The sequence below is a fragment of the Salvelinus namaycush genome, chromosome 26, assembly GCF_016432855.1.
Source record: "Salvelinus namaycush isolate Seneca chromosome 26, SaNama_1.0, whole genome shotgun sequence".
Lineage (NCBI taxonomy): Eukaryota > Metazoa > Chordata > Actinopteri > Salmoniformes > Salmonidae > Salvelinus > Salvelinus namaycush.
Genome location: NC_052332.1, coordinates 23,155,152 through 23,182,894, shown reverse-complemented (window position 1 = coordinate 23,182,894; position 27,743 = coordinate 23,155,152). Strand labels below are relative to the sequence as shown.

The 27,743-nt window shown below is 41.9% G+C and overlaps 1 protein-coding gene across 2 annotated transcripts in view; it reads right to left on the bottom strand.

Moving 5' to 3' along the window:
• The window catches only part of LOC120021561 (myosin-IIIb-like), a 47,543-nt gene that overhangs the window by 12,781 nt on the left and 7,019 nt on the right, over positions 1 to 27,743 (bottom strand). Inside the window, exons 4-11 of one of the 2 annotated variants that reach the window (XM_038965351.1) lie at positions 20,836 to 20,938; positions 11,292 to 11,394; positions 10,976 to 11,132; positions 9,044 to 9,146; positions 8,720 to 8,845; positions 6,638 to 6,746; positions 1,513 to 1,629; positions 1,300 to 1,400 (exon numbers count right to left, since the gene is read on the bottom strand). In XM_038965351.1, the coding sequence (XP_038821279.1) occupies positions 1,300 to 1,400; positions 1,513 to 1,629; positions 6,638 to 6,746; positions 8,720 to 8,845; positions 9,044 to 9,146; positions 10,976 to 11,132; positions 11,292 to 11,394; positions 20,836 to 20,938 (919 nt within the window). The remainder of the gene's footprint in view (positions 1 to 1,299; positions 1,401 to 1,512; positions 1,630 to 6,637; positions 6,747 to 8,719; positions 8,846 to 9,043; positions 9,147 to 10,975; positions 11,133 to 11,291; positions 11,395 to 20,835; positions 20,939 to 27,743) is intronic. The other variant, XM_038965352.1, reaches the window with a different exon arrangement.

Here is a 27,743-nt window from a genome sequence, read left to right as displayed (position 1 = left end):
GTTAAAGTGCATAATGTCAGCTTTAATTTGAGGGTATTTTCATCCATATCGGTTAAACTGTTTAAAAATTACAGCACTTGTTGTACATAGTCCCCACATTTTAGGGGACCAAAAGTATTGGGACAAATTCACTTATTTGTATCAAAAGTTATTCCTAGCACACAATGATAACAATCTTGTGACTCTACAAACTTGGATGCATTTGCTGTTTATTTTGGTTGTATTTCAGATTATTTTGTGCCTGATAGAAATGAATGGTAAATAATGTAGTGTCATTTGAGACGCTTATTCTAAGAATAGAATATCTTTCTAAACACATCTACATTAATGTGAATGCTACCATGATTATGGATAATCCTGAATGAATGGTGAATAATGATGAGTGAGAAAGTTAAAGATGCACAAAAATCATACCCCCAAGACATGCTAACCTCACCATTACAATAACAAGGGAGGTTAGCATTTTATGTCATACCCCCAAGACATGCTAACCTCTCACCATTACAATAACAGGGGAGGTTAGCATTTTATGTCATACCCCCATGACATGCTAACCTCTCACCATTACAATAACAGGGGAGGTTAGCATTTTATGTCATACCCCCAAGACATGCTAACCTCTCACCATTACAATAACAGGGGAGGTTAGCATTTTATGTCATACCCCCAAGACATGCTAACCTCTCACCATTACAATAACAGGGGAGGTTAGCATTTTATATCATACCCCAAAGATATGCTAACCTCTCACCATTACAATAACAGGGGAGGTTAGCATTTTGGGGGGGGGGGAGGTGTTATTTATGCATCTAACTTTCTCACTCATCATTATTCACAATTAATTCAGGAATATCCATAATCATGGTAGCTGATAGTCTGCACATTAACCTAATAGTCATTGTATCATTTCAAATCCAAAGTGCTAGAGTACAGAGCCAAAACAACAAGAAAAAAATGCACTGTCCCAAAACTTTGAGCTCACTGTATGTACTGTCGGCCAGCTGACCTAAAATGACATGTTTTTCTGAAGCCTTCCACTGAAAAATAACATTTAAACGAGACACTCTAATAGGCATTTTTGGCCATTTCAAAAAGCAGAACTAATTGTAGACTATGTTCGGATTCCTGTTCCTCTACTAATACTAAATAGACAAGCTGACCACATGTTTCTTTTAAGTGTTTGGGTCTTATGTTAACAAATCCTACAGGCTGTCATTTTAGGGGACTTAAATAGAGAATCACTTCTAAGGGACCCAAGATGACAGGGCTACTTCTTTGTTTACTGATATTTACACTTACGTGGTTAAAGAAGTACTGCAGCTGTTCATTGGCCAGGTTGATGCAGAGCTGCTCAAAACGGTTCACGGCAAAATTCTCAAACCCGAAAATGTCAAGGATACCTGTATTATATAACAAGAAAATAGAATGGTCAATCTGACATTGACCATCTCTGCTTGAGAAGACGAAAAGAGTTGGAATTTTGTTACTATTAAAGTTTCCCTTGAAACGGACCTATTTCAGTCAGCTCAACGTCAAAGTCAACGTTGGGAGCCAGCAGTTCGTTAACTTTACTGACAATCCAGCCGAATACTCTCCCATAAGCCACTTTGGCAATGGAGTCCCTGGCATCTGCAGATAAACACACAACAACAAAATATTAATGGAGTCAAGTGCTCTTGAAAACATGATTAATAGTAGAGGTTGACCAATTAAATCGGAATGGTCGATTAATTAGGGCCGATTTCAAGTTTTCATAACAATCGGAAATCGGTATTTTTGGACACTGATTTGGCCGATTAAAAAAAATATATATATATTTTTAACACCTTTATTTAACTAGGCAAGTCAGTTAAGAACACATTCTTATTTTCAATGACGGCCTAGGAACGATGGGTTAACTGCCTTGTTCAGGGGCAGAACGACAGATTTTTACCTTGTCAGCTCGGGGATTCAATCTTGCAATCTTACGGTTAACTAGTCCAACGCTCTAACCACCTGCCTTACATTGCAACTCCACGAGGAGCCTGCCTGTTTCGCGAATGCAGTAAGAAGCCAAGGTAAGTTGCTAGCTAGCATTAAAACTTACCTTATAAAAAACAATCAATCAATCATAATCACTAGTTAACTACACATGGTTGGTGATATTACTAGTTTATCTAGCGTGTCCTACGTTGCATATGTCGTGGCAATTTCCTGTATTACCAAATGAGGATAGTTACAAACCACACACCAGTCAGTTATACTTAAACTTCATCTTTAATAATATGAGCTTTACAATAGCCCTTTGACTCTCAGATCAATTCAGTGTCTATAATGAATTCTGAGTCCCTACAGTAGAATACAAAGATCTTTTATAGCCAAGATACACCCCTCTCAACTTACATGACGAACCACAGATCTTAGGAACAGTTCACAAAGAAAGACTTTTACTTGAGAGAGGAGTATCCCATAGCCAGATAGCATTCACTATAAATTATCGTTCAGTTTGGTCTCTAAGACGAGGTTCTAATCTCGTTCCTGGTACTTCATAGTACAAAAACATTACCGCATCCAAGGCATAACTCAATTGTCAACTCTAGATACCCCCATCTCAAGTAAACCCCCTCTTGACCCCACTCCTGAACAAGCTCACTGAGGGGAGTGATTTGCGCACAGACATTGTGGAGCCAAGTAATTGGTTCACCCTTAATCACGCCATCCCTTCACATGGTTTAACAGATACATTCACATATGAAGACAATGTTCCATCCTGTCCTCTTCCCTTTCTGATATTCTGCATAGCACCAGAGACATGTAAAAGACAAGCCTGACCTCTCCCCTCTCTGGACCCCAAATGACTGAGCCCCAGCTAAGAAAAAAGTGCAACTGCCAACACTATAGTCCAAAAGGATACATTCTAATGACAAGTATCTCACATAAGCATATTATGTAAATAAAACATCTTATTTATCTATGTTACCCAACTAATTCTGATTCATCAGCCACACATATAATCGATGCGGTGCGCATTCGCGAAAAAGGACTGGCGTTGCTCCAACGTGTACCTAACCATAAACATCAATGCCTTTCTTAAAATCAATACACAAGTATATATTTTTAAACCTGCATATTTAGATATTGCCTGCTAACATGAATTTCTTTTAACTATGGAAATTGTGTCACTTCTCTTGGAACAGAGTCAGGGTATATGGAGCAGTTTGGGCCACCTGGCTCGTTGCGAACTGTGTGAAGACTATTTCTTCCTAACAAAGACAGCCAACTTCGCCAAACGGGGGATGATTTAACAAAAGCGCATTTGCGAAAAAAGCACAATCGTTGCACGACTGTACCTAACCATAAACATCAATGCCTTTCTTAAAATCAATACACAGAAGTATATATTTTTAAACCTGCATATTTAGCTAAAAGAAATCCAGGTTAGCAGGCAATATTAACCAGGTGAAATTGTGTCACTTCTCTTGCGTTCATTGCACGCAGAGTCAGGGTATATGCAACAGTTTGGGCCGCCTGGCTCGTTGCCAACTAATTTGCCAGAATTGTACGTAATTCTGACATAACATTGAAGGTTGTGCAATGTAACAGGAATATTTAGACTTATGGATGCCACTCGTTAGATAAAATACGGAACGATTCCGTATTTCACTGAAAGAATAAACGTTTTGTTTTCGAAATGATAGTTTCTGGATTCGACCATATTAATGACCAAAGGCTTGTATTTCTGTGTGTTATATTATAATTAAGTCTGATTTGATAGAGCAGTCTGACTGAGCGATGGTAGGCACCAGCAGGCTCGTAAGCATTCATTCAAACAGCACTTTCATGCGTTTTTCCAGTAGCTCTTCGCAATGCTTCAAGCATTGAGCTGTTTATGACTTCAAGCCTATCAACTCCCAAGATTAGGCTGGTGTAACCGATGTGAAATGGCTAGCTAGTTCGCGGGGTGCGCGCTAATAGCGTTTCAAATCGGTGACGTCACTCGCTCCGAGACTTGGAGTAGTTGTTCCCCTTGCTCTGCAAGGGCCGCGGCGTTTGTGGAGCGATGGGTAACGATGCTTCGAGGGTGGCTGTTGTCGATGTGTTCCTGGTTCGAGCCCAGGTAGGGGCGAGAAGAGGGACGGAAGCTATACTGTTACACTGGCAATACTATAGTGCCTATAAGAACATTCAATAGTCAAAGGTATATGAAATACAAATGGTATAGAGAGAAATAGTCCTATAATGACTACAACCTAAAACTTCTTACCTGGGAATATTGAAGACTCATGTTAAAAGGAACCACCAGCTTTCATATGTTTTCATGTTCTGAGCAAGGAACTTAAACGTTAGCTTTTTTTACATGGCACATATTGCACTTTTACTTCTCCAACACTGTTTTTGCATTATTTAAACCAAATTGAACATGTTTCATTATTTATTTGAGGCTAAATTTATTTTATTGCTGTATTATATTAAGTTAAAATAAGTGTTCATTCAGTATTGTTGTAATTGTCATTATTACAAATAAATTTTAAAAAATCTGCAGATTAAATCGGTATTGGCTTTTTTCGGTCCTCCAATAATCGGTATTGAAAAATCATAAATCGGTCGACCTAATTAATAGTATTTCTATTTCTATTTTCAGCTTTAGTTTATTTTTTTCTTTCCCATTGATGCTAAAGCAGTCAGGCCTGGAGCGAAGCAAAAGTAATCCGCTAACCAAAAATAGTAAAGCCCCCTTTACTAGCTCAAATAGCCAACCAACCAGCCTGTTATCAACCCTTACTAAACTTTTGGAAAAAACTATGCTTGACCAGATACAATGCTATTTTACGATAAACAAATTGACAGACTTTCAGCATGCTTATAGGGAAGGACGTTCAACAAGCACAGCATTACACAAATGACTGATTGGCTGAGAGACATTTATGATAAAAAGATTGTGGGAGCTGCTTTGTTAGACTTCAGTGCGGCTTTTGACATTATAGATCGCAGTCTGCTGATGGAAAAACGTATGTGTTATGGCTTTACACCCCCTGCTATATTGTGGATAAAGAGTTACCTGTCTAACAGAACATAGAGGGTGTTCATTAATGGATTCCTCTCCAACATAATCCAGGTAGAATCAGAAATACCCCAGGGCGCTGTCTAGGCCCCTTACTTTTTTCAATCTTTACTAATGACATGCCACTGGCCTTGAGTAAAGCCAGTGTGTCTATGTATGTGGATGACAGAACACATGAGCTACTGCAGCGACTGAAATCACTGTAACACTTAAAGAGCTGTAGTTAGTTTTGGAATGGGTGGCAAGGAATAAGTCAGTCCTAAATATTTCAAAAACTAAAAGCATCGTATTTGGGACAAATCATTCACTAAACCGCAACTAAATATTGTAATAAATAATGTGGAAATTGAGCAAGTTGAGGTGACTAAACTGCTAGGAGTAATCCTGGATTGTAAACTGTCATGGTCAAAACATGTTAATACAATAGTAGCTAAGATGGGGAGAAGTCGGTCCATAATAAATCGCTGCTCTGCCTTTCTAACAACAATATCAACAAGGCAGGACCTACAGGCTCTTGACTGTTCAGTCGTGTGGTCAGGTGCCACAAAGAGGGACATCAGAAAATTACAACTGACTCAGAACAGGGTAGCACGACTGGTCCTTAAATGTACACGGAGAACTAACATTAATAATATGCATGTCCATTTTTTTCTTCTTTATTTAAATAAATCTCTAATGGCTCAAAGTGGAGCGATTGACATCATCATTAATTGTTTTTGTAAGAAGTGTTGACATGCTAAATGAACCAAGCTGTCTGTTTAAACTACTAGCACACAACTCAGACACACATGCATACCCCACAATACATGCCACCAAAGGTCTCTTCAAAATCCCCAACTCAAGAACAGACTATGTGAGTCGCCCAGTACTACATAGAGCCATGACTACATGGAGCAAGCAGCAGAATCAGAGCTTTTTTTTATTTTTTAAACACCATATGGAACAGTGGAGACAGACACACACACACATGATAAGACACGCACTCTACACACGTACATATGGATTTTGTATTGTAGATATGTGGTAGTAGAGTAGTGGCCTGAGGGAACACACTAAATGTGCTATGAAATGTAATGGCATGTAATATTTTAAAATTGTATATAACTGCCTAATGTTGCTGGACCCCAGGAAGAGTAGCTGCTGCCTTGGCAGGAACTAGAGAGGATCTTTAATAAATACAATACAATTTACAGTGGTTGGTCAGACAGACATGGGCCTTCTTTAAACACACGAGGAGAAAGTTGTGGTCCGTTTACCCTCCCTTAATCCTAACCTCAACCATTAGGGTGAAAACACAAAACTGTCCAATATCTTAGGGACATCATTGGCTGGCATTAGTAAGACACGGCACATTTACTGTATTAAACCGTATCCTGTAATGTTCTTTCATACTGTTCTGGCACTGTCAGGAATGTACACAAACCGTGTGCACTCCAGTTTCATGGAAAGCCCAAATGAATGACAAGACTGGGTTCTAGAGGCCCTACAACAACAGTTAGTATCCATGGTGGTTAATACTGACCCAGGCCCTCCTTTCTAATGGCTAAGGTGATGTGATAAGGGAAGCTGATCCTGGACCAGTGCTTTTCTCCTTACCCTCGGCCTGCTGCTGGTTGTGCAGCCTGCGGATGGCCTCTCCTCTCGTCACAGACAGAGTACAGGTCAGACTCCTCAGCAACTCCTCCTCCTGCACCCCAAACTGACCCTGAGAAGGCAAACACACAAATATTAAAAGGGATACTTCAGAATTTTAGCAATGATCCTTTATGATCCGTCATCTACTTCCCCAGAGTCATTTGTATGTCTCTGCATCCAGTATAAAAGAAGTTAGAGGTAATTTCGCAAGCCAATGCTAACTAGCGTTAGCACAATGACTGGAAGTTTATGGTATCTACTAGCATGCTTACAGTTACCATAGACTTCGTCATTGCACTAGCAATTGCGTTAATGACAGTCAACAACTTCCATCAAACTGCTCGCAGAGACATACAAATAGTATCGACGAGTTAAAGGGATACTTCCATGATCAGATTAACACAAAAACATAGGCCTACACAGAAAGTGTACAAAGTACACAAGCTTACACACAATAGCTCCTATATAACCGAGCCCCAAGGCCCTTTTAGCCCAGACGTGGCCCTATTGAACATGCCAAGCTAAGGTCATGGCATTGCTAGGCAATGCTATCATGCAAAAACCTGCCAAACATCAAACAAAGACCATCCTCAGACAGCGATACTTTCAGTGAATCAATGTTAAAAAAGGGGAAACAGTCCTAATGCTATAGATGTGTACTATTAGCTCTCAAAAAAGGTATATTTCACTCAAACTATACATTTGCTTCATATCTGGATACCCAGTATTAGTCAGTGGACAGTCAGGAACCAAATATTTTGTGTTTGTCTATATTAGCAACAGTTTAGCATTAGGATCACGAAGGGAGAAGCAATTACAGTGGTGGGACACCTGTTGCTAGCGTGCCCTAATCACCCCTGTTGCTAGAACCCAAATCTCCTCAGTATCCAGATCTGTGAAGATGTTTTGCTCATAATGATAATGAAAACTGGGCAAAGACCAGCTGATCCTGCGTCAGGTGGAAGTTAACCTAGCATCGTGAGCAGTACCTCTCCATTAAACTCCAAATATAGCCCCTCGTGACCCTGTATCTTATCTAAGCTGGCCAGATGTTGCCTCAGCCCACTGCCTGCCTGGGAGGGCTGCTAATCAAGAGGGACAGCAGAGCAGGGGGCAATCATTCACCTGTTTAAATAGAAGGCACGCACACACACTATCACCTGTTTAAATAGCATGTGGATCTATGCATACACAAACGAACAGACACAGTAGAACGTTTAAATATCATGGACACACAAACTAGTTGAAAAGCACACAAAGTGTCAAAACTGTCTCCATGAGACAGCAGCTGCCCATGTCAGAAAGGTCAGAGGTCATTTTGTAAAGAAAGTACTGTAGTGATTGCCTCAAAAATCCCCTTTGTTTTTTACCATGTATGCTCAGGACTGATAATCAACCGTTTCTTCCCCTAGCTTAGTCGTTGGACCACTTCCTTCTGCTGTATAAACCACTATCAGATGGACTCTTCTACTGTAAACTGTTGATTGGAACTGTTCTTGTAGTTTATATTTCGCTATGTCAATACCACTGATGAACATTTATGGAGGAAAAGGGAAAAAATGCCTACTGCCATCTTGGAAAACACCAACAGGTCAATAAGTAAATTGCATATGTCAACAGAAGCTGCTACCAAACGAGGCCAAATGGAATTAAATGTTTATTTTATTTAACTAGGCAAGTCAGTTAAGAACAAATTCTTATTTACAATGACGGCCTTCCCCGGCCAAACCCTAACGACGCGGGGCTAATTATGCACCGCCCTATGGGACTCCCAATCCTGGCCGGTTGTGATACAGCCTGGAATCGAACCAGGGTCTGTAGTGACACCTCTAGCACTGAGATGCAGTGCTTTAGACCGTTGGCCCACTCGAGAACCCAAAATGTACTCTGTAGCCACCCATTTTTATTAGCTTATTCATGAATCTAATGGTTTGGCAGTGCTATCCTCTTACGTTCGTAATAATTGATACTGCCAGACCAGCCATTTCCTTGAGAGCAAAAGAAAGAATGGCAGAGAAGGAGTGGAGGAGGATGTAGACTCACGGCTGTGGCTTTGAGCCAGCCCATGGACTTGCCAGTGACCCTGAGCACGTCGGTCTCTGTGGGCTCAAACATGATGTTTCCCAAAGACAGGATCCCTGCCAGGATAGTCATCATGTCTACCTTCTCCTGATGACACAACATATACAATCAGTCCATCTGTCAGTCAAAACATCAGTCAATCAATTGGTTAATAACATCTAACAATTTGTTTATCAGTCAATCAATCAATTAGTCCAACAAAGTACAATCAGATTCAGATGTTCTCCTCATGGCTGACATACTGCAAACGGATGGATGAGAAAGAGTTTCAGAGAGAGGTCTTACCTGTTCCTGAAATCCCACCATGTCCATTGCGTTACACACTTCACTGTACTTCTCCCCCCATTTCCTCACTATGTCCTCCGAGCCGTACCGCCCATTCAGATACCTGACAGACACAGCCACACAAACACATTTATACAGATCTGATCTGAGTGAGCACAGAACACACACATAGGCTACATATGTAGGGGGCATAACGGTCAAGGCATTATGCATATCTGATTGACAAACACTTTGAGGCTTCTACATTGCTGCACTGTATCATAGGGCACTACAATATAGCAGGGCAGCCACTATCGTAGGGCACAACAACTCACTGCATCATAGGGCACTACAACATAGCAGGGCAGCCACTATCACAGGGCACAACAACTGAATGCATCATAGGGCACTACAACATAGCAGGGCAGCCACTATCGTAGGGCACAACAACTCACTGCATCATAGGGCACTACAACATAGCAGGGCAGCCACTATCACAGGGCACAACAACTCACTGCATCATAGGGCACTACAACATAGCAGGGCAGCCACTATCGCAGGGCACAACAACTCACTGCATCATAGGGCACTACAACATAGCAGGGCAGCCACTATCGTAGGGCACAACAACTCACTGCATCATAGGGCACTACAACATAGCAGGGCAGCCACTATCGTAGGGCACAACAACTCACTGCATCATAGGGCACTACAACATAGCAGGGCAGCCACTATCGTAGGGCACAACAACTCACTCCATCATAGGGCACTACAACATAGCAGGGCAGCAACTATCGCAGGGCACAACAACTCACTCCATCATAGGGCACTACAACATAGCAGGGCAGCCACTATCGCAGGGCACAACAACTGAATGCATCATAGGGCACTACAACATAGCAGGGCAGCCACTATCACAGGGCACAACAACTCACTGCATCATAGGGCACTACAACATAGCAGGGCAGCCACTATCGTAGGGCACAACAACTCACTGCATCATAGGGCACTACAACATAGCAGGGCAGCCACTATCGCAGGGCACAACAACTCACTGCATCATAGGGCACTACAACATAGCAGGGCAGCCACTATCGTAGGGCACAACAACTCACTGCATCATAGGGCACTACAACATAGCAGGGCAGCCACTATCACAGGGCACAACAACTCACTGCATCATAGGGCACTACAACATAGCAGGGCAGCCACTATCGTAGGGCACAACAACTCACTGCATCATAGGGCACTACAACATAGCAGGGCAGCCACTATCGCAGGGCACAACAACTCACTGCATCATAGGGCACTACAACATAGCAGGGCAGCCACTATCGCAGGGCACAACAACTCACTGCATCATAGGGCACTACAACATAGCAGGGCAGCCACTATCGCAGGGCACAACAACTCACTCCATCATAGGGCACTACAACATAGCAGGGCAGCAACTATCGCAGGGCACAACAACTGAATGCATCATAGGGCACTACAACATAGCAGGGCAGCCACTATCGCAGGGCACAACAACTCACTGCATCATAGGGCACTACAACATAGCAGGGCAGCAACTATCGCAGGGCACAACAACTGAATGCATCATAGGGCACTACAAACACAACATTGTTTAAATACCTAGCATTTCACTCCAGGCCTAGGCCTGTTCAACTATCAAGAGAAGTGAAATACAAGTAGCATACACATACTGAACAACACTGAGAACTATGTGGCCGCTATTTGTATAAGCCACAAGAACCAAAAAAGGCAGGAAGGAACATTAAGACTAGATAGAGTTCAAAAACCTTGGTTTATGTCAGGAAAATAAAAAATATGTTCAGTTAAGGTGTGTGACCTATGACTCTTTGTGGAAATGTCTAACTTCCCAGACCACACCCAGTCATCGCTACCTGTGGAGGAAACGTTGCAGAGTGATGACATCACAGTCGGACCCACCTGTACTGCGTGGGGTCCAGGAGTCCATACATGTCTTTGTCGTCCGGGGAGATGCCCGCCAGCATGCAGTAGAAGATATGGAAGTTTCTCTCGCCCTCATCCTGGTGGACCACACGAGACTTCTCCAGGAGGTACTCGTTGATCTTAGCTCCTTTTACTGTTAAGAGCACAGCACCACACACAGGATCAAGTCATTCTACATGTCTACATGTCTGTCGTATCAATGCAATCACCACATACATTTAGTGTATAAATAAACAAATTTGAAGTACACACAATAGATGAATACACTGTCACACACCACCCCCCCCCCCACCTGAGGAGTTGTGGAAGCGCAGCTGAATGTACTTCCCGAAGCGACTGCTGTTGTCATTCATCACAGTCTGGGCATTGCCAAAGGCCTCCAGCAGAGGATTCACCTAGAAATACCATACAGTACAAGATCAGCACAGCACCAGAACTTACATCATGTTGATCCTACATGGGGCCAGGAGTTTAACATTTCCAAGCCCTAATCACAAGACATCGATAGATATGCAACTTTCCATGAGGCATACAGCATTAGTGTAGTTCACTAGCTGTGTGCCTGACCACACTATATTAGAGGGGAACGGTATATTAGAGTGCCTACATTGAGACCCAATCACTGGCCACGTTAATAAAATGGATCACTAGTCACTTTAAACAAATGCCACTTTAATAATGTTTACATATCTTACAAGTACAACAAGTGTAGACCTTACCGTGAATTGCGTCTACACTTGTTGAATTCGGCACATGTGACAAATAAAGTTTAATTTGATGTATATACTGTATTTTATAACATCTATTGCACCTTGCCTATGCCGCTCGGCCATCGCTCATCCATATAAACTCAGCAAAAAAAGTAAAAGTCCCTTTTTCAGGACCCTGTCTTTCAAAGATAATTTGAAAAAAATCCAAATAACTTCACAGATCTTCATTGTAAAGGATATAAACACGGTTTCCCATGCCTGTTCAATGACCAATAAACAATTAATGAACATGCACCTAACTAACATCTCACAGCAAGAACTGGCAAATCTGGTGCAGTCCATGAGGACTGTTGGTGGCCACACCAGATACTGACTGTTACTTTTGATTTTGACCCCCCCCCCCTTTGTTCAGGGAAACATTATTCAATTTCTGTTAGTCACATGTCTGTGGAACTTGTTCAGTTTGTCTCTGTTGTTGAATCTTATGTAAACACAAATATTTACACGTTAAGTTTGCTGAAAATAAACGCATTTGACAGTTAGAGGACATTTCTTTTGTTGCTGAGTTTACTTACATGTACAGTCGTGATCAAAAGTTGAGAATGACACAAATATTAATTTCCACAAAGTTTGCTGCTTCAGTGTCTTTATATATTTTTGTCAGATGTTACTGTGGAATACTGAAGTATAATTACAAGCATTTCATAAGTGTCAAAGGCTTTTATTGACAATTACATGAAGTTGATATTTGCAGTGTTGACCCTTCATTTTCAAGACCTCTGCAATCTGCCCTGGCATGCTGTCAATTAACTTCCGCCTCTTGAGGATTGACCACAAGTTCTCAATGGGATTAAGATCTGGGGAGTTTCCTGGCCATGGACCCAAAATATCAATGTTTTGTTCCCCGAGCCACTTAGTTATCACTTTTGCCTTATGGCAAGGTGCTCCATCATGCTGGAAAAGGCATTGTTCGTCACCAAACTGTTCCAGGATGGTTGGGAGAAGTTGCTCTGAGGATGTGTTGGTACCATTCTTTATTCAAGGCTGTGCTCTTAGGCAAAATTGTGAGTGAGTCCACTCCCTTGGCTGAGAAGCAACCCCACACATGAATGGTCTCTGGATGCTTAACTGTTGGCATGACACAGGACTGATGGTAGCGCTCACCTTGTCTTCTCCGGACAAGCTTTTTTCCGGTTGCCCCAAACAATCGGAAAGGGGATTCAGAGAAAAGGACTTTACCCCCAGTCCTCAGCAGTCCAATCCCTGTACCTTTTGCAGAATATCAGTCTGACCCTGATGTGTTTCCTGGAGAGAAGTGGCTTCTTTGCTGCTCTTCTTGACACCAGGCCATCCTCCAAAAGTCTTCGCCTCACTGTGCGTGCAGATGCACTCACACCTGCCTGCTGCCATTCCTGAGCAAGCTCTGTACAGGTGGTGCCCCGATCCTGCAGCTGAATCAACTTTAGGAGATGGTCCTGGCGCTTGCTGGACTTTCTTGGGCGCCCTTAAGCCTTCTTCACAACAACTGAACCGCTCTCGTTGAAGTTCTTGATGATCCGATAAATGGTTGATTTAGGTATCCTTGCCTGTGAAGCACTTTTTGTGCAAATCAATGATGACGGCACGTGTTTCCTTGCAGTTAACCATGATTGACAGAGGAAGAACAATGATTCCAAGCACCACCCTCCTTTTGAAGCTTCCAGTCTGTTATTCGAACTCAAATCAGCATGACAGAGTGATCTCCAGCCTTGTCCTCGTCAACACTCACACCACCTGTGTTGAGAGAATCACTGACATGTCAGCTCGTCCTTTTGTGGCAGGGCTGAAATGCAGCGGAAATGTTTTGGGGGGATTCAGTTCATTTGCATGGCAAAGAGGGACTTTGCAATTAATTGCAATTCATCTGATCACTCTTCATAACATTCTGGAGTATATGAAAATTGCCATCATGCAAACTGAGGCAGCAGACTTTGTGAAAATTAATGTGTCACTCAAAACTTTTGGCCACGACTGTACAGTTGAAGTCGGAAGTTTACATACACCTTAGCCAAATACATTTAAACTCAGTTTTTCCCAAATCCTGACATTTAATCCTTGTAAAAATTCCCTGTCCAAGGGCGAGTCAGGATCACCACTTTATTTTAAGAATGTGAAATGTCAGAATAGAGAATTACTTATTTCAGCTTTTATTTCTTTCATCACATTCCCAGTGGGTCAGAAGTTTACATACACTCAATTAGTATTTGGTAGCGTTGCCTTTAAATAGCTTAACTTGGGTCAAACGTTTCCACAAGCTTCCCACAAAAGTTGGGGGAATTTTGGACCATTTCTCCTAACAGAGCTGGTGTAACTGAGTCAGGTTTGTAGGCCTCCTTGCTCGCACACGCTTTTTCAGTTCTGCCCACAAATTTTATATAGGATTAAGGTCAGGGCTTTGTGATGGCCACTCCAATACCTTGACTTTGTTGTCCTTAAGCCATTTTGCCACAACTTTGGAAGTATGCTTGGGGTCATTGTCCATTTGAAAGACCCATTTGCGACCAAGCTTTAACTTCCTGATTGATGTCTTGAGATGTTGCTTCAATATATCCACATCATTTTCTTTCCTCATGATGCCATCTATTTTGTGAAGCGCACCAGTCCCTCCTGCTGCAAAGGACCCCCACAACATGATGCTGCCACCCCCGTGCTTCACAGTTGGGATGGTATTCTTCGGCTTGCAAGCCTCCCCCTTTTTCCTCCAAACATAACGATGGTCATTATGGTCAAACAGTTCTATTTTTGTTTCATCAGACCAGAGGACATTTCTGGCGGTTTTGGAGCAGTGGCTTCTTCCTTACTGAGCGGACTTTCAGGTTATGTCGATATAGGACTCATTATACTGTGGAAATAGTTATTTTTGTACCCGTTTACTCCAGCATCTTCACATGGTCCTTTGCTGTTGTTTTGGGATTGATTTGCACTTTTCGCACCAAAGTACGTTCATCTCTAGGAGAAAGAACGCGTCTCCTTCCTGATTGGTATGACGGCTGCGTGGTCCCATGGTGTTTATACTTGCGTACTATTGTTTGTACAGATGAACGTGGTACCTTCAGGCGTTTGGAAATTGCTCTCAAGGATGAACCAGACTTGTGGAGGTCTACAATTTTTTTCTGAAGTCTTGGCTGATTTCTTTTGATTTTCCCATGATGTCAAGCAAAGAGGCACTGAGTTTGAAGGTAGGCCTTGAAATACATCCACAGGTACACCTCCAATTGATTCAAATTATGTCAATTAGCCTATCAGAAGCTTCTAAAGCCATGACATCATTTTCTGGATTTTCCCAAGCTGTTTAAAGGCAGTCAACTTAGTGTATGTAAACTTCTGACCCACTGGAATTGTGATACAGTGAATTATAAGTGAAATAATCTGTCTGTAAACAATTGTTGGAAAAATTACTTGTGTCATGCACAAAGTAGATGTCCTAACTGACTTGCCAAACTATAGTTTGTTAACAAGAAATGTGTGGAGTGTTTGAAAAACAAGTTAATGACTCCATCCTAAGTGTATGTAAACTTCCGACTTCAACTGTACATATTCTCATTCACCTCTCTAGATTTGAGTGTATTAGGTAGTTGTTGGGAAATTGTTAGATTACTTGTTAGATTTTACTGAACTGTCGGAACTAGAAGCACAAGCATCACTACACTCGCATTAACATCTGCTAACCATGTGTATGTGACCAATAAAACGTGATTTGATCATAGCCTCTCGTGCCAGCTGGCCTAAGCATCAAAACACACTAAGGGTTGTATCATCTGATAAACAAGGGATCGCATTGTTCTCTGGATGCAATACAATACAGAATTCATGACCAGTGAAACCTTTCACTTGTTTCCTGACTAGTAAAGACCATGAAAGTGTAGGATGTGGTACTTTGAAACCAAGATATCACAATAGCAGAGCAGCAAGGTCAAGAGTTTACCCCAGGGGAAATTAATACCAAAGTCAAAATGTCATTGGATTAATTTGTAAATTAATGATATATAGACGCCTCAGGAGAATAAAGGAAGTGAATGTTGGACGAGGAAGACAATGCAGTTATTCAGGGAAAACTGATGGCACATTGTAGCTGTAAAACACTTTGTAACATCTCCTTCAACTCGATATAACTAGATTACAAGTCATGTCAGTGTGTTGAACTCTAGCAGGCCATCAAATGTGGTGGTGATGACTTATCAACCTGTGTGCAAAACAAATGAACATTAGCAAACATATAAAAGAATGCAGCAAGAGCAATATACTTGTTTTTAAACAATAATGCAAAACACATTATTGTAATGAAACCAATGTCCTGGCTGTGACCACAATGAGGGGATTGCATGCCGAGGTAGGAGTAAATGACACAGGATTTCCTGTCAGCCTTTCAACATATTTCACACTTAACCTCTAAGTTCTCACTTCCCCCATCCAGTCAATTACCAGGCCAACTGACGACAGTCAGAGAGGGTAGAAGCTGTACCATATTAGGAATAGTCAAGTGAGATCGTCAATACCATGTACTCGTTCCAGGGAGCACTTTAAGTACAATGAATAAAACATAATTGTATGGTGTGAACAGTGATTTATGAAAAGAGTTTGCATTATGAATGTTTACTTGGACTCAGTGAACCTAAGATTGTCTCAAAGTCATCAGAAGACCGCAGCAGAACAGCAGGGGGAAATGGAAGATGTGAAACTCTGGAAAATATGTTTTATTGACTGCTGGAACTCTGTACTCCCCTTTGGCTCTCCCAATTATCCCTGCTCTGCAGACACACAAGCAAACGCACAAGATTACGTGGCATAGAAAAAGTAGTGACTTTGAACATGTGGCTACAGTATATCTGGAAACCCATATTTCCATTCTTACTCTGTTTTTTAGTAGTGGTCAGTTGAACTGCATTTTCCACTGTTCCAAAAAGGTCTAGAATACTTAATCAGCACCCTGACTGAAGAGAACATGCAGCTGTAACACTTTTGTGTTAGAGAATAATCAGCGAATGTACAGTACATTACAGAATACTGACCTAAGCCATACAAGCTAATCAAATGCATATCTACTCCAACCACATCCACCCCGAAATAACATCAGTGTAATATAAAGTGTTGTCAAACACAGACTTTCTCTGAACCCTAGCTCACAGCCAAGGAGCCAGCCAATCACTCCCACCAAGTCCCAGTGATGCAATTCCCCAGAAAGGCTGGAGGAATTTCCCCACACTTCCTAGCTTTCCTCGAGGCCCTCAGTCTCATCCCGTATCCCACAGAGAACTTCTCGTACCATGAGACAGGCGTGAGAAAACAGGGGCCGGAGAGAGACGTCGGTCAAGTCTGTGTGTTTACCATAGTAATTATCACAGTGGGGGAGCCAAGAGGAGATAAAAAGGGGAAGAAAAGTAAAACATCCATGGTGTTATGATATTCCGTTTGGGATTCCAAAATGGTAGGAAGGAAGTGTCTCTTGGGTTGTGACAGAAATCCAGAAACGTGGTTGTGTGTATTTGGTGGGTCACAAGAAAATTCTAAAGCTTTTAAATTTGGTCACAATGAGAACAAGTTTGGTAACCAATGCAAGACAGTGGACCGTACTGTAGTACACTAAGAAAAACCACAGCGCAATACCACCATCTTATTTCAAAAGGACCATCCTCAACATGTGTCCAATTACATTTCAAAGGGATGTGCATTAGAGCATACTTCTCCAATATCAAAGCAGATAATAACCTTTGGTCATTATGGATGACAATCCCACACCATAATACTGTATATGTAGCCATTAGATAAGGTTATCATAGCATCACTTGATTGATGCTATATCACTTTCAACTATCACTGAACACTACTATGAATGAGGGGGTTACACACAGCATAGTCAATACAACAGAAGATAGAGACATGTCTCCTGCCCCCTTCCCCTCAAGCGGTCAACAATGCTGAACAGGGGCGCAACTTTGGTTTCAGAAGTGGGGGAGGGATTCTTTTTTTTTTTTTATCCGGTCGGATGCACACTCCAAAACAGCCTACCTGACCACTCTGAGGCGGCCGCATGGTCCTAAAGCACACCGTTGCCTTGTTTTGTAACACATTCCAATGATAAGACTGAGGGGGACAAAAATCCTATTTCAGAATGTAGGCCCCCCCATCCTCAATCTACACACAGTACCCTACAATGACAAAGAGAAAACAGGTTTGAAATGTTTGCACATTAAAAGTGTAAAAAATGAAATACCTTATTTACATAAGTATTCAGACCCTTTGCTATGAGACTAGAAATTGAGCTCAGGTGTATCCTGTTTCCATTGATCATCCTTGAGATGTTTCTACAACTTCATTGGAGTCCACCTGTGGTCAATTCAATTGATTGGACATGATTTGGAAAGGCGCACAAACCTGTCTATATTAAAAGGTCCCACAGTTGGCAGTGCATGTCAGATCAAAAACCAAGCCATGAGGTTAAAGTAAATGCTCCATAGCCCTTCCATACAGGATTGTGTCAGGGCACAGATCTGGGGAAGGGTACCAAAACATTTCTGCAGCATTGAAGGTCCCCAAGAACACAGTGGGCTCCATCATTCGTAAATTGAAAAGGTTTGGAACCACCAAGACTCTTCCTAGAGCAGGCTGCCCAACAAACTGAGCAATCGGGGGAGAAGGGACTTGGTCAGGGAGGTGACCAAGAACCCTGATGGTCACTGACAGAGCTCCAGAGTTCCTCTGTGGAGATGGGAGAACCTTCCAGAAGGACAACCATCTCTGCAGCACTCTACCAATCAGGCCTTTAAGTATGACTGGCCAGATGGAAGCCACCCCTCAGTAACGGGCACGACATCCCGCCTGGAGTTCGCCGAATGGAACCTAAAGGACTCGCCGACCATAAGAAACAAGATTCTCTGGTCTGATGAAATGAAGATTTAACTTTTTGGCCTGAATGCCAAGCGTCACGTCTGGAGGAAAAGTGGCACCATCCTACTGTGAAGCATGGGTGGCAGCATCATGCTGTGGGGATGTTTTTCAGCGGCTTGGACAGGGAGACTAGTCAGGATAGAAGGAAAGACGAACGGAGCAAAGTACAGAGATATCCTTGATGAAAACCTGCTCCAGAGCACTCAGGACCTCAGAATGGGGCGAAGGTTCACCTTCCAACAGGACAACGACCCTAAGCACACAGCCAAGAGAACACAGGAGTGGCTTCGGGACAAGTCTCTGAATGTCCTTGAGTGGCCCAGCCAGAGCCTGGACTTGAACCCGATCGAACATCTGTGGAGAGGCCTGAAAATAGCTGTGCAGCGATGCTCCCCATCCAACCTGCCAGAGCTTGAGAGGATCGGCAGAGAAGAATGGGAGAAACTCCCCAAATACAGGTGTGCCAAGCTTGTAGCGTCAAACCCAAGAAGACTTAAGGCTGTAATCGCTGCCAAAGGTCCTTCAACAAAGCACTGAGTAAAGGGACTGAATACTTATGTAAGTGTGATACTTCTAAAAACCTGTTTTTGATTTGTCAGTATGGGGTGTTGTGTGTAGATTGATGATGGGGTAAAAAAACAATTTAATACATTTCAGAATAAGGCTGTAACGTAACAATGTAGAAAAAGTCAAGGAGTCTGAATACTTTCCAAATGCACTGTATAGGCATAAAATGGTAGTAGAATCCAGAATTTGTTTTTGTAGCATTGGAGTGAACCTTGAGCTAATACAGGCCAGACAAAGCACACAAGACAGTCCAGTCTTATCTAGGTATCTCTATAATTCCTCATTTACTTCAGACTTGGAGGGATTCCTCCTTTCATTTTTATAAACAAACCAAATAAAATGTCCTACGATGTCAAACTGGATGTAGCCAATCCAATGTGTAGCATTTCCTGACTGGGATTCCATGTTGGGCGAGTTCAAACCGGTATACTCCACTGTGCAGTCTCATCAGCTACACATCTAACTAGAAAAACATGCTTTTGTGTTACTGGGTAATGTTTTGCTATTTGACATAGACAAGACTCAGCAGTTTCAGTTGGCCCCATGGTAAATAGTAGGTAACCTGAGACTACGGTCTACGAGTGCTGTGCAATGAAATGAGGTCTACGCATAGTGCATGGTGTGCTCTATTTGTTGGTACAGAACGCTGAATGCTGGGGCTTAGGTAACCTAACCTGTTCGACATTATTATACTTTCTGGAACACACTTCTTTATCACTGCTACATCCTTTGAACAAGCATTGGGCAGGCCTATGGGAATACAACAATCAAGGCTATTTTAAGAAAAGCCAAACCCTTTCTTTGATGCAATCGTGACATTTCATTGTTTCTCTCCCATAAAAAAAATACGTCAACCTGAAGGTGGGACCGTAAAAGAACAAAGTATGACCTTAAAACATCCCTTTTTCCACTGAGTGACTCACTAAAATGGCTGACACACAGACGTTGGAATGACGTCGCGTTCAAAACAACTAAGAACTTGGAAATCTTCGACTTCCGACTTCAGTGCGTTCAAAACAACTGGGAACTCTAGAGCTCCGACTTTCTGACCTGAAGATCACTGACGTCATGATTTGACCTTGTATTTTTCAGTTCCCAGTTGTTTTGAACGCGGAATGAGTGTTACGAGCAGGTCACAAGCCCTGTATTTACAGTGACAACTACACACAGAGATGAATATCAAGATGTCATCAAGGTGTGACCACACATCCTTCATCAGTCCATCAGTGCTACTGTATACTCTGAAAATAAGCTGACAAACTAGCCTTGGATCAACAACATCCAACTCCTATTCAAACTATGTCTGAGGCATTGGCAATAAGAGGAGTGTCCCATTCTGTTCATATCATGCAAATTCCATGTCCATATTGATTTAAAAATTAAGGTATGAGGGCAAGCCTGAGGTGTGGTAGAAGGGACATGTCAAAACTGGTCTAGCTGCAGTATGTCTCATACCTGCAGCATCCAACCCAATTTGTTATTACTGTCATTTGTCTGAAATAAGTCAACATTGTTATTGGTATAATAACAGACCTCTGTCTTCCCGGCAATTTCTGTTGCTCATAGTATGAGAATGACAGATCTCTTTCCTGCAATATGTTAGCATTGGTGTAGGTATGTGCATGGTAGTCTTACCTGTAGTATTTGTTGCTCCAGCTGTGAGTTGGCTCTGCACAGCTCCATGATCTGTCTGAGCAGCAGCTTGGTGCTCTCGGTCTTCCCTGCTCCACTCTCCCCACTGTGTAACAAAGTACAAAAGACCATTCTAAATAAGTGGCAGTGTGTCAGTGGCGCTATGTAGTACGGCTGTAGTACAACATTGAATAAGGCCATTTTCTCAATTGCTCAAATTCAAAGAGAAAAAAAAAGCACCGCATTGCTAGAATACACAGACTAGAGAGATAGACATTCTGAACACTGACTGGCAGATTAATTTGGCACCGATAACACAATACAGTATCACCTCAGAATGTCATCCGACTTTTTGATCTACCTTGTTCAGAACCATATTCCTAATTAAGCTAGGCTTTAACATGATTGTTAACAAATGTGTTCATGTTTTTAGTGACCCAGAATTAGGACATTTGGCAGCCAAATTACAGGAGCTAGATGTATCTCTACCAAACTGATAAGCAGTACACATGAGTGAGTACTTGAAAACCAGTGCAGGGTTTTGCATGAGCAATAGGACATGCAAATGTGCATGTGCAGCTGATAGTGTAGCCTAAATACAGTGAAGCTACTGTTGATGCCAGGATTCGCCATTCTGCCAAGGGGAGAAAACCAAGCGTGGCCTAGGGCTATTGTTAAGCTCTGATTGCAAATGGCATTTCACAAATAAATGTTTTTAAATCTAATTTAAATGTTTCCATGACATCAGCGCTGGTTGTTTTTCCATTATTCCATCAGTCTTCTTGACTTTCTGCATAATGTTTGCGTCAAAAAAAAAAAAAAAACTAAATTCACCAACTGCAAGTTCATGTCCAAGAACAACACTCAGTTTAAAATCCTGGGAGAACTGATAAGGCTTGGCGGTTGAATGCATTTCTTCCTTATCCCCATGTACAGTCTAGGCTCCATGGCAACTCCATAGCATATTTATTGGCCTACAAAGAAGCAAGAAGTAAAAAAAGAAAGTCAAAATAAAACAAAAAGAACATTTGAAGGACACAGGGACAGTATTGTTACAGCTAATGACTTTTTGCCTGAGCCTGATGCCTTGCAGGTGTTTGTTTGTACACATGCATATATGCACACTCATTCAAATGCACACACGTGCACATACACAAATAGCGCCATACGTGCACTCAAACATATTCAGTTGGTTTTGCTTTCATGATTTTTGCTGTCTATTTTCCTTTGTCTTTCTCTTTTGTTCATTTGATGGTCGTTGGTGCATTTGGGGGGCAAAACTATCAATGTAATTTAATAGACATTTTGTCTATTAAACATTTTACCCCTTTTGTCTGGTCCTGTCTCATTAAAATAAGAAGTGTTATTTACAACCTAACATTTGGGTATACCTATGCATTTAGGCTAGTGTTTTCTCTCCCTGTCAGTGTATACTGTAGGTCATAGGGCAGGGCGATATGGCCTAAAAGTAATATCTACAACATAAAAATCGGTTAATTTCAACAACAAAAACATCGGTTTCGACGAGTCACGAGATTTTATAGATCTCAATTTCTTGTTTTTCTCTAAACAAATTAAAAAAGGCCAAAACAATTCTTAACTGAATTTTCTTTATTAAAATTATATATATATATATATATATATATATATATATATATATATATATATATACATATATACATACATATATATACATACATACATACACATACAAGGCCTATTTGTGCAAAACAAATTACACACCCAAACGTCTATTCTATTGTTTAGGAATGTTTGACTACTAACTGTTTGAATATGTAATTTATATAATCATTTTTGGGAATACAACAATCAGTTGTTCAAGCGCAATGCTTTTATCATGTTGCTCCTGCTGTCAGTTGTCATGTACACCTGTTGTTCTTCGTTCATCTTCCACGATGCCACAGAGGCTTTGAGACCCTGGGCCATTACTTCACCCGTATGATCATCGGGGAAGTAAGACGTCTGGAGGCAGACATTTCGCAATTTCCAGTCTTCGTTTATGTTGTGGACTGTCAAACTTCGGTACGGCTCTGACGTTCTACTCGACCATAGATCGACTGTGGTGAAAAAATAAGAAACACTAGCCAGCTTCTCTGCGACTCTTTCGCCGGTAGCAGTGTATAATCGCGGCAGGGCTTCTTCCGTTAAATACCTACGGCTTGGCAGCTGATATGTGGTAAACTGTACTGATCAGCTATAAAGCCTGACTTTTCTACTGTAAAGACTGGAACCATATCTTTCGCCATGTGCTAGGCCAATGAATCCGTTCTCCTTCCACCTCAAACTTTTCTTGTCATAAGGGATTACGTTTGAAAAGGAAGCGGCTATGGTAGCTTGTCTTTTAGCAGACGTTTTGGGAATCAGGCGACTGGAATCGGCATTGCGTAGTCTCACGCATTCCTGCCATTCCACCGCGTTTCAGTTGCAGGTGATGGAAGGGGTTGGTTGTGCTGCTGCTTTTCGTAGCAATTCTCTTTCGACACATTTTGCACAGGACATTCGTTTGCTTATCATCAGACCTCTTAAACCGGAACCCCTTCCATATGACAGAAAAATATTGCTGCCCTTTTTGGGGATGATTTCATCCCCACGAGAGTGAGCTAGCTTCCTCACTTTCCATGTTGGTGGAACTCTTACCGCCGCTACACTTCTCCGGCGTGGTTACAACGTGTAAAAGGCTGTCTAGGGTTGTGATTGGTGGATAACCTCTGTGCACGTGTTGTCACGCAATTGGGACATGATTCGACATTGGGCTGACAGAAGAGACAGTGAGATGCTGCATTTGTAAAACGTTATAACAGAACCTCGATTATTGCGATACAGGCATTTTTCATATCGCGCTAAAACAAACTCGAATATATCGCCCAGCCCTAGTAGGTCGTCAATCACATTTCTTCCTTGTTACCTAAACAATTATCAGCCTCACCCAGCCCCTCCCACCGCCTGACTGGCTCATTCATCAGTGGTATCGCTGTAACACAGAACGACTGGCCCCATTCAAACACTGCTGGGGAGGCGTGCGCTTGGAACAACAAATGTGAAAATACTATACAACCAACAACCGCATAGATCTGTAAAAGTGCATTAGTCCCTCCATTCAAGCCCCCCTCTTTCCAGATGGATCCACAAGCTTCTGTGGATGTAAAACAGAACATCTCACTTTCATTGTAGGGTCGATATAGTCTCAGCAACAGTTTACCAATCAACATGTCCACAGACGGAAACTATATGTTCACCCTTCCAGTCTACAAATCATTTGCAATAACACCTGTTTCCGTCCCTGAATACCATCATGTATCACTTTCCTAAAAAGGACACAGCTGGAGATACACATCCTGTAGATACATGTATCTGCAATACTAGAATCCATGGTCTGGTTTGCTGATGTTACTTTTCAGTCTAAAGTTGTATGTTATGCCATTTGACATTTTATCTTAGAGAAAAGGGATAAAAGTGGCTTAATTTTAAACATTCATACACGGGTTGCATATGTTTCAATTTCATTTAAGTGACAAAGTGCTTGAAATTACAGTATTAAAATCTATACACCAACATCTAAAAATGTAGCCTGCAGCAGTGGAGAGCAAAGTACAGGACAAAATATCCTCCACTGGAATGATTGACAGGGCTAAAGTTAAGCTCCTAAACTTCTGATAAACCCATTGAGGAGAACCTCCCTCGTGTTAACCAAGTTAACTGTAGGTTTATGCCGGGGCAGACCTTCAGTGTAAGTTTATTTCTTAGGGAGGAATCCACATTACTGTAGTGGAAACGTCTGTAGCTTGATACCGGATGCTGCAGTCACATGTGATCTGACCAAGCTCCACTGCTATAGTGGTATTTTAATTAAGAGCCCCAAAACTTCTGTAAAAATTTCCAGGAGATTTTTGGGGGATAACACACAGGAACCATGAGGGGAGTAGGTTATGAGAAATGCTCAGATAAGGGGATTTGCAGAGAGAGAGAGAAAGAAAAGGAGAGTAAAAAAAATGTTTTTCTTCCATCTGTAATAAAAGGGTGCCATATTTCACATTAGATGAAGGTCACCAGAGGCAGATAAGGAAAACGGTGTGTTCTCACCAGGAGGCTACACAAGACCTCTTCACTATGGCAGCATATAGCAGCAGGGTAATGCTGACAAGACGCAAGCCTGCTGATCTGCAGACACAACAAACACGGACACAGCGAAGCTGTCAATGTCAGCATAAAAGAGAACCGCCTAACGCTGAGCAAAGCAAAACCACCTGACATTGGTGTTTGTTGCCGTTTGTCGTGAAATGTCTGGATAGTGTTCAAGACAGCTTATAAAAAAAACGTTCACACTATCGTGCCAACCCAAACTGAACCATGCTTGTAACAACGATTAATGTAATAACTTGCTGGTTAACATAATAAAACATTGAACAGGATGTATATCTCCAGCTGTGTCCTTTAAGGGACAGTTCGAAATTTACTGGGGTGGGAGGGCAGTCCAAAATAGGGAGGGAATAGAGAGTTGATAAACTTCTTATTTTTGCTTTTTTGGAGGGTTGTGTTTTGGGGTTTTTTGGACACAGGGGAGGGTAGTATGTTTTTTCCCCTGGTTTTACTATATACACATTTCTTCCATAGCCAAATGTCCTCATCTGCTTGCATGTGCCTCCACTATTAAGGTGTTTTGGTACTTCCCGTATGCACTACACTTTCACACGCTTACAAAACCACAGGTCAATATAGTCTACTAGTCTGTCTAATCCTGTCCTCTTTCCACCATTCAGTGACAATAGTGGTAGGTGGATCGTTTGTTCAGATCTACAATAAGCAAACATACCACAAATAAAATCATTCAAATCAGTAACCAATTTTCAATATAAATCCACAAGAACATAGAGGAATAGCCGATAGGCAGTGGAGAGGACAGGTGCGTCATTGCGCATTAAAGAACAGTGAAGACATGAGAAACGCAGCTCAAAAAGCTCCCCTATTGATCTTGTTTTAGATGTGGCATAAACACAACCAGTCAATGTTTTAATCTGATTAGACTACTTAAAAAGTATCCTGTAGGCTACCTGTCCACTCTAATTCCAGCATCCAAACTGGTCATTTGATGAATGGAAAGAGACATCTGTTACAAACCCCAACAAGTTTAATGAAAGTGAGCTTGTCTGCTGATAACGCAAGTGGTAAAGTCAATATCCACATTCATAAACACAGGGTCGCTACAGTTACTTGAGGTTGTAATCATTTTTTTGTTAATTCAATGAGGGGAGAGGCGTGTGCAATTTAAGTACAAGGGAATGTTCATGTCATTTTTTTGACACCTCGAGAAAAAACATTTAATAATTAAATCTGCAAGCAGCTTTTCCAGGGGTTCAGATGTGTGTCCACTGTGCCACCATCAGGAAAAACTGGACACATTGTCCTAGGACGAGTTATTATTGTACTGTTTACGAAGCTTGCCAAATATCAGAACACAAAATCAAGCTGCTCATGCAATATAATATGCTTTTCAGGTTTTTTGGACCATTTTTAATGATGTTGACCACTTTAAACGTCTTCTCCAGGACCGCTGGATCGATCAGCACCAAATTTGGTACATATCTATGTATCCACATTTTTAAAGAAGAGGAATAATAATAGCCAACAAATACAATAGCTTTCACGAGCTTCGCTGCTAAACCCCTAATAAATAAGAGGTATCCTTTGGGTGCTATAATTCATAGTTTTTGATAAAAATATAAATTTGTGTGACGTCAGAACTCCAGTCCGCCCACACCAGTCGCCGCTCAACTCCATCGTAAGTCATGGAGGTGGATTTAGTCAGCTAGTTCTGCACAGAAATAAACCAGTCAGTAAGTGGGCTCCCGAGTGGCACAGCAGTCTAAGGAACTGCATCTCAGTGCTAGAGGAGTCACTACAGAAGGTTCGAATCCAGGCTATATCACAACCGGCCATGATTGGGAGTCCAATAGGGCGACGCACAATTGGCGTCGTCCGGGTTTGGCCGGTGTAGGCTGTCTTTGTAAATAAGAATTTGTTCTTAACTGACTTGCCTAGTTTTATTTATATATACACACACAGTGGGGAGAACAAGTATTGGATACACTGCCGATTTTGCAGGTTTTCCTACTTACAAAGCATATAGAGGTCTGTAATTTTTATCATAGGTACACGTCAACTGTGAGACGGAATCTAAAACAAAATCCAGAAAATCACATTGTATGATTTAAGTAATTAATTTGCATTTTATTGCATGACATAAGTATTTGATACATCAGAAAAGCAGAACTTAATATTTGGTACAGAAAGCTTTGTTTGCAATTACAGAGATCATACGTTTCCTGTAGTTCTTGACCAGGTTTGCACACACTGCAGCAGGGATTTTTGCCCACTCCTCCATACAGACCTTCTCCAGATCCTTCAGGTTTCGGGGCTGTCGCTGGGCAATACAGACTTTCAGCTCCCTCCAAAGATGTTCTATTGGGTTCAGGTCTGGAGACTGGCTAGGCCACTCCAGGACCTTGAGATGCTTCTTACTCCTTAGTTGCCCTGGCTGTGTGTTTCGGGTCGTTGTCATGCTGGAAGACCCAGCCACAACCCATCTTCAGATTTTTGTCTCATCAGACCACATGACCTTCTCCCATTCCTCCTCTGGATCATCCAGATGGTCATTGGCAAACTTCAGACGGGCCTGGACATGCGCTGGCTTGAGCAGGGGGACCTTGCGTGCCCCGCAGGATTTTAATCCATGACGGCGTAGTGTGTTACTAATGGTTTTCTTTGAGACTGTGGTCCCAGCTCTCTTCAGGTCATTGACCTGGTCCTGCCGTGTAGTTCGGGCTTATCCCTCACCTTCCTCATGATCATTGATGCCCCACGAGGTGAGATCTTGCATGGAGCCCCAGACCGAG